Below are 8506 nucleotides of genomic sequence, written 5' to 3'. Positions count from 1 at the left end.
ATTTTAGATCCTTGAAGTTATAAATTATTATAATTGTCGTCACTTAGTATTGTACAGGGTGTTCAAAAAACTGTTGAATACTTCTCTCAACTTTAAACAGCAATAACTTGGTTATTTTAAATGGGACACCCAGTATATTTTAACTTTGGAAGTTAGGAAATTTAAAACTCTTTCAAACTGTATATAGGTTCCCTATACCTATCTCTAACGGTATTGGAGATATTTGTGCTGTTTCGTTTTTTATCGATTTTTTTTGTAAGATGTATCAATGTGTCTTTATCGAGATTTTTATTGAATTGGTAAAGTGTGAATCATGACAATATTCAAGAAAGTTTTCTCAAGAGCTTATACGCTATTGAAGTGCAAACTGAAGAGACGCATGTATCATTTCCGGAGGAATTTGGGGCGCTGAACACGAGTCAAAATTCATGACTTGCCGATGAATTTCGGAGAAAAATTAAATTTCCTTCCTTTGGAAATGGTATGTGGGTATTTTGTGTTTGGATTTTTTTGGGTGCCTGTGAAATCGTTATCAACAGACCTGTTTACCTGTACAATTAATCTCACAACTCACAAATCAATACTACTTTATTATATATTAGAGTTACATTATTTATGAGTACTTATACTATATTACTACCATCAATTTATAAAAAACCCACTACACCCTTTCCAAATTCAACCAGATACCCCCCTCGACAGAATTGACAATGGATTTGGTAGACGTCTTTAGAGGTAGTGTGGTTTTCTTATCCAGTTTCACCCTGAACTTCCTCAACAGGCAGGTCAGACCCACTTTCACTTGCATCAGACCGAATCTTTCCCCTGAAAAATGAATCAATTAAATCAGTATAAATTGTCGTACATTATCCAAATAGATGACAACTTTTATAATACCTATTTACGAGGGCTCTATAGCAATTAGGCAGCCAGCAATACATTTTCGTAGATTTTATTACACAGTTTGTTTAAATATAAACTAATGCACAAATAACAGACTTTCCTCCATTCTAACGCAAATTTTCTATAAAATAGAGTTAGTTTGAAACTCAAATTACTTTTTGGTGCAAAGAAATTTGTAATTTAGGATGCTGCTTGTTCAAAAGCGGCAAAAAATCAAGAAAGAGTTGATATGTTTATAACCTACTTTTTGTCAGGAGCAAAATAAACGATATCAGACAGATTACTCCGACTTATAAGTACCGAATAACGAAATGTTTGTCAGAATGATTTGCCACAAAATCTTAAGTATTGTGTTATAAAAATCAGGTGAGTAAACAGATTATTTATTTATTTTTGTGTATAGCGTTTATCATTATTGATTATTGCTTGAGTTTGCTGATAGCTGATTCAATACTCTTTCATAGTTTGTCTTATTTAAAAGAATTAAACTTTAGTTTTTGTGAGATGGTAGAGCTCGTATGGAACAACCACTCAACAAAAGTAGCGTGCCAAACTTTAATAACTTTTCATTTAAAAATAATATTTGACAACAATGCACAGCCCAATTCCCAATCGTGCATGTCATGTAAGTGCGTCATAGTTTGAAGTTTCATTAGCTCGTCTAGTGCCGGGGTAAGAAAATTACCAAAAAAAAAGGATTAAAAAAATTAGTTTTCGCTACAAAATTAAAAAAAAAAATAAACTACTAATATATGTTTCTAAAGGTCAAAGGAAGTCTTTGTAAAAATATGACCCCCACTAAAACTGTTCGTATCTAGATCCCTTTCTCATACAATAACAACCAAGTAAAAGTCACCACTCACCAATACAAATCCTAGGCCCTTCACCAAAAGGCAAGTGAGTGAACTGGTTCATGTTCTTCCTCTTCTCATCGCTGAACCTCTCCGGATCAAACTCTTTCGGATTCTTCCAGTATTCTTCATCGTAATGTATACCTCTTATGGATATGGTCAAATGGGTGCCTTTCTCTATGACGAAATCCTCACCGGGTACCTTATAGTCGCTGACGCAGATCCGCTGTAGAATCCTTGCTGGCGAATGGACCCTCAGGGTCTCTGAAACCGTAGCCTTGGTCAGGAATATTTGAGATTTAATCAAATCGAGTTCAAAGTTTTGTGAAATTTTTATGCCAGCAATCCGAATTTGGGAAAATACGTTTATTTGCAGAATTGTATTGATTTAATAGAAAGTAAAAAAGTATCTGTGATAAGCAACTACTTAAAAAATTGGATGGTAATATGTGAGGCTGTCAAATTCGCCTATGTTTCAAATATCAGCAACATTTCTGTCAAAGAAGCATGAATGGCCCAATTCGAACCATACAACAGGCAGACTACCGGAATCCACTCCGATGGCGATCGAATGTCAGCTCTGGATTTTGCAGTTGTTTAACCAAGACATCAGTGCCTGGCCAGAGTTTGTACTTGACAGTCAAAAACAATTCACGTTGAAGCCACTGCATTTTCTTTATTGCACAAGCATCTAAACAGTGCATAGATACTGATTTTCAGAGACTAGGATATCGGACACACCAGTGATATACAAAGTGAACTCAAAAAAATTCGAGCTACAAAAAAAGGAACAAAGGGTGAAAATAGACCCAGGTCGGTATGATCCTTCCGAACCCATTTTGAGGGTCTACGACCCCCACCTTATGCTGTGGGGAGATGAAAGAGCAAAATTCACGTAATGGCGCTCAACGTGGGGTCATGACAGAAGAGCGACAAACAACATATTTCAATCCGGGACATGGCGCACAACGTGATGCCATGTGGTCGGATAGATAGATTTTTGAGGTTAAAGGGTTAGAAAACATGACCTTCGCCCTCAACTGCAAACTTCTACGACATCTCTATTCATTTTCATCCTACACAAATAAAAAAAAACAAAATATTCTGTGAAAAAAAATCTAAACTTTTGAACTCTTGAATATTTTTCGTATCTTTTTTATTTTTAAAGTTATTTTTAAAAATATGTTATTTTTTTGGAATTAAAAAAATATGCATTCTAAATCGCTTAAACTTGTATAATATATAGTTAGCATATAATAAAAAATATAAATTGTAGAAGGATTACCTTTAATTTTAAGTCTCCTGAAAAATTCATCAGTTTTTGTACTGATTTTTTTACCGAAAAAACGAATTAACAATTTATTTTGATCATAACTCATCATTGAGTAACTCATAACTCATCATCATTAATGATCATTTGATCATTAACATAAGTTAATTTTTACATTAATGACTTAAAGCCACGTTTTTTTTCTTTTTCTATAAGATTCATTTTCTTTGGGATGTTTTTTTTTTTCATAGAACGACTAATTTCCGAGTTATTCGAGAAAAGCTACTGAAAAACGTCTTTTTTTTAATAAAAAATGTACATTTTCAATCACCAATAACTCAGAAAATATTGACTTATCGAAAAATGTTGATAGGATACTTTTTGCTTAAAATTGATTGCTTTATCGATTCCTGGAGTTATTTTTAATATTTTATTTTTGACCCCCTAGAAGGGCTTCCACCCCCTGGGCAAAAGCGCTCATCCGCACTATATAACTTTTGTTTCTTGAGCTAATTTCTACTTACAGTCCAAGTTTCACTTCAATCGGTTCTATCCTAAAGAATTCAGAAGGGAAACTCTTGGTTGCCTGGACTAAATTGCCTATATCTTATTTCTTCTAACCGAATGTATCCAAACATACCATCTATAACTTGTCCAAGGTACTTCATCTCACTCAGCGAGTCATACGTGACCTTGCCTTCGTGCTTGGCCAAAACTTCATTGATTTCGTCCCTGAGTCTGTCCTGGATCTCTGGATGCGTAGCCAACTCGAATAGGGCGAAGGTCATGGTGGTGGAGCTGGTTTCAAAGCCTGCTATGAAGAATACGAAACTCTGAGCGATCATTTCGTCCATTGTCAAAGTATTGCCGTCGCCAGGAACTAAAATATCACATAAAGGTAAGTAAATACTATTGGAATGGCAAATAAAGACAGCAGTGATAAAACTGATCCTTGTTTATGTTAGGATGAAGGCTAATATATTTTTACGTTGAAAACTTTGTTCATATAAGAAGCATTACAGAAAAATTCTTGGGGTACAAAGATTTCGATACTTCGGTGCCTAAATAAGGCGTAGAAGTAGGAAATCTACATCGCAATGACGACCTCTATATAAGATCATTTGGTCAATGATTCCCCAAAAACAATAACTTGTTTACTACTTTTTCTGAAAACGTGTTTCAACTTTTAAAAATGTTGTATTCATTGTTTTAGTTAAATTCTAACTCTTGTAACTTACCGTCGTGGTCAGTCTTCTGTCCATCCTTCTTATTCCTGATCTCCATAAGCAACTGCATGAAATCCTTCCTAACCACGTTGTTCTTCTCGCGATACGACACCGTGTCTCTCACCACGTTGCTGAAGAACTCTGCTATGTCAGCCGAAACTTGGCGCATCCTCAAAGCCCGCGCTAGCCCCGGAAAACTCTGACAGAACAACAACCTGATAACTCCCAGACCACTGATGCTGAAGGCCTTCAATCCGAAACGTCTGAAAGCGGAGTCTGGGTCCTTGAAGCTGTTACAGTCGAGGCCGAATGCGCAGGACCCTATGACGTCGGTGGAGAAGCAACCTGAAAACAAAAGGCAAGCGGTAATTGTCAAAATTTTAATCATATTGAACTCATCAAAAGCAACAATTTTTATTTAATAACGCAGATAGAAAAAACAAAAGAAGGGGTCCGACTTTTTATGAAACTCTGTTATTGACATGTTTTCGGAGTAGCTGATTTTTTTTAATTGTTTTAATTGTTATTACATACCTAGGAGATCCTTGATATCTACAGGTTCCTTCGGAGTGACGTTACTCTCGATGTAGTCTTCAAGAACCAAACCACAGTCCACCAGAGTTTGAAACATCGCTTTTAGCTTGCCAGAAGTGAAAGTGGGCGACAATTTAGCCCTGAGGTTCTTCCATCTTGAGCCACTAAGAGAGAATAGGTGGCAACCTGCAAAAATGATTGTTTACCACATAGTTTAACAAATATTTTCAATAGAGGTCTGTCTTACCAACAGGGTCATCTTTCTCGTTCGTGTAAGTTCCCCTGTCCATAAAGTGTTGAAAATCCTTCGTCAGAATGTTCTTTACCAAGTCCAGATCCACTATCAATAAGTTAGGGGACAGAGATATATACATTCCGCAATATTTCCAACCTAATTAGAACATATTATGTGTTAAGTTAAAGATAAATTAAAGAAAGTTGAGATATGACTTTTACAAAAATATTGGTACCTTTAAAACAATCAGTAATCCCACCATTATTTATTCTAATAGGTACTTTATAATAAGCTTACCAAAAGCCTGAATATCAGGCATCTAATAAATAAAGATAAAGTGACACTTCGGGAATGAACGTAAATTGGTATGACAATATTATACTCAGCTTTTGTTTACTTTCTTTTTAGTTTCATGTTGGCTTATCCTATAAGGCAGCTTCAAGAAAACTGACCAACATACCATTTAGAAAAGGGCAACATTAACATTAACATCAACAACAGCAACAGGAGCAGCAACAACAACAACAACAACTGAAGCAGTAGCAGCAGCAGCACCGACAACATCAACAATAATAACAACAACAATAACAGCAGCTAGAGAAGCACCGACAGCAACAGCAACGGCATCAGCAATAAGAACAACGGCAACAACAACAACAACAACAACAACAACAACAACAACAACAACAACAACAACAACAACAACAACAACAACAACAACGACAATAACAGAAGCAGTAGCAACAGCAGCTAGATCAATAACGGCAATAACGATGACGACAGCAGCAGTGGCAATATAAACAACAACAACTATTACTATTAGTACTACTACTGCAGCAGAAGCAACAACAGTAGCAACAACTACAGCAGGCCTTTTTAATCTATAGAGTCAGAGTATTCCTTGCGAACTCGGTAGAATGCTTCGTATCCTTCTTACGCATACTATCGACTGAAGTTGCTCCTGTTCTTGTTATTGCAGCTTTTGCTGTTGCTGCTGCTGCTGGTCCTGTTGTTGTCGATGTTAATGTAAATGTTGCTGTTGATCCCGTTGTTGTTATTACTGCTGCTGCTACTGCTTTAGTTGTTGTCGTTGCTGATCCCGTTATTGTTATTCTGTTGTTGTTGTTGTTGTTGTTGTTGTTAATCATGTTGTCGGTGCTGCTGCTGCTACTGCTTATGTTGTAGTTGTTGTTGTGGCTGCTGTTGGTACTGCTGTAGCTGTTGCTATTGCTATTGTTGTTCGTGCTGCTGCTGTTGCTGTAGTAGTAGTAGCAGTAGCAGTAGTGGTAGCAGTAGCAGTAGCAGTAGCAATAGCAAAATACCAGTATCAGTAAGTGGCTGTACATAGTGTTTCCGAAAGTTGTGTTTTAATATTGACAGAATTTAATTTTAATTGTATTGCCTATTTACATCAAAATGAATTAATTATATTATTAATGCTATAATTAGTGATGTGTCACTACGCACCTTTAGCTTTCGCTTTTCTGTACAGCTCAGCAATAGCTTCACCCAGAGGTTCGGTCAGTGGGTTGCCCGTGTTACCGAATGGTATTGTGGGTTCGATATAAGGCACATTCCTGTTCTTCCAATATTGGTAGGTCCATTTGAAATAGGCGTAAGTTATGGCCAACAAGGCCGTCACCACGCCTACTAAGTTTAACAAGAATGTTGCCAAGCAAGACATCGTGCTGAAAGTAAGATTAATAGAACAAGTTAAAATTAAGAAACTTTTTGAATAAACGATTTGGTGGAAATACGTCGATGAGATTTTCGCAATTTGGCCATATTAGGCCAATTAAATGGGCCTTTAAATCGCAATGTTGGTCAACTTGCCCGAATTTTTTATATATGGGTTTTTCAAGATCAAGGGGTAAGAGCTAAAAAAAAAATTATTAGAAAAGTTGTCAACATTATATAAAAATTTTGGCAGATGCAGGCGTTTCGAAAATTCTTTATATCTTTCTTCGTCCTGGAAGCTTTCACTTGCTTTTCGGAAAAACAATGAACACACCACCGCAATGAATGCACCACCTTCCACTATCAAAATTACCTGAAGAAAATTATAGTTACTAAGTATCCCATTTTTACGTTACATTGTGAAAATTTTAAATCCACAACACTTTTTAAATAAATGGAACATCCTGTATTTTTTAGCACCATATTATAGAAAATCAAATTCTCTATTCACAAATCCCTACGAAAAAAAAATTAGGGCCTGCGGCGATTTTTTTTTGAAGTGTTATTTTTTCGTGAAATCATATTAGTAATTCTTGAGGAAAATCTGGTAATTTAGCGGTTTTTAAAACTCGTACATGTTAAGTTTCATTGGTTTACAACTTACCGTAATTTTTTATGAAGCTTTAGTTTTCGAAAAATTTAAATTTTTGCTTCAAGCAAAATTGGCAGATATGTTAAAAGTTACTGATACTTTTCCACAACCATCTTGTAGTAAAATATCGTGTAAAGCGGGTCAACCAAGACATGTCTGAGCCGCTGCCCTAGTATGCTTTTCACGTTCATATCACGTTAGTATACTGTTGAACTTTACCCGTTTTTCGACATATTTTTCCCTGTAACATTGAAAGTAAGCCCTAAATAAAAGAGTTATTCTTTATTTTTTGTAGATGATTTTGTAACAAAATAGATGACTTGACAAATTACTCAAGAACTGAAGCCAGGTGATGAGCATCTGCGTCGAACTTTCGCCAACTGGGCTCCAGAGTAGTTGGAACTCGATCTACATTAAGGAGGAAAAATAATTTCTTCCGATGAAGCGCATTTCTGGCTCAATGGATTCGTAAATAAACATAACTGCAGAGCTTGGATGGATAAAAATCCTCAAGTGATTCAAGAGGTACATTTTTATCCTCAGAGTGTCACCGTTTCGACTGGGACCTTATGTCCTTGAGGACGATGTTTTTTTTTCAACAATATAGTGCAACTTGTCACACATCTCGTCAGACAATTGATTGGTTTTCTGGACGGGTTACTTCAAGAAATATTTATTTGCAAATGTGATTATTGTTCCTTTCTGACTAAACTCCGTATTTAAGCATTTCTTGAGTGAGGTCCGAGGTTCAGCCAAAGACATTTTTAGTGTTGAATATTCATAATGTAGGGCCTCTTGAGATAGTGAAATATTATGTCTAGCCCTGTGTTTATTTATGTTACGGTACGGGATACCGGTGTGAACCATAGAGAAGGCATTCGACTCTGAGTCTTCCTAGTATTCAGTTTATACTTTTACATATATGTATTTCATTTATTAACGTATTATTAAAGTAATTTAAGATTAAGTGAGTTGCTAATTTCGGCTTGTCCTGACAGTTCAGAAGTGGGATTACTAATAAATAAACAAAGATTCCCAATTACTTTCGGGAGTGAGCGTTCGAGTTCAGGTAGATTTTACAGTGTGTGCACAACGTCTGGTTACAATGAGTGAAATTGTGACAACTTCGGATGAAGTTAGGAGTGGTACGCCACCTTT

General features: G+C 36.0%; 1 protein-coding gene across 1 annotated transcript in view; it reads right to left on the bottom strand.

The window, feature by feature from the left end:
• Positions 1 to 584: 584 nt before the first annotated feature.
• LOC108915211 overlaps positions 585 to 8506 on the bottom strand; it is a 30634-nt gene continuing 22712 nt past the window's right edge. The window contains exons 9-15 of the mRNA XM_018721191.1: positions 6487 to 6707; positions 5032 to 5175; positions 4785 to 4970; positions 4263 to 4595; positions 3665 to 3904; positions 1767 to 2018; positions 585 to 825 (exon numbers count right to left, since the gene is read on the bottom strand). Coding sequence (XP_018576707.1) covers positions 662 to 825; positions 1767 to 2018; positions 3665 to 3904; positions 4263 to 4595; positions 4785 to 4970; positions 5032 to 5175; positions 6487 to 6707 — 1540 coding nt within the window. The 3' untranslated portion in view covers positions 585 to 661. The remainder of the gene's footprint in view (positions 826 to 1766; positions 2019 to 3664; positions 3905 to 4262; positions 4596 to 4784; positions 4971 to 5031; positions 5176 to 6486; positions 6708 to 8506) is intronic.

The sequence above is a fragment of the Anoplophora glabripennis genome, unplaced genomic scaffold (assembly GCF_000390285.2).
Source record: "Anoplophora glabripennis isolate ALB-LARVAE unplaced genomic scaffold, Agla_2.0 scaffold155, whole genome shotgun sequence".
In the NCBI taxonomy this organism is placed as follows: Eukaryota; Metazoa; Arthropoda; class Insecta; order Coleoptera; family Cerambycidae; genus Anoplophora; species Anoplophora glabripennis.
This window is presented reverse-complemented; position numbering and strand designations above follow the sequence as displayed.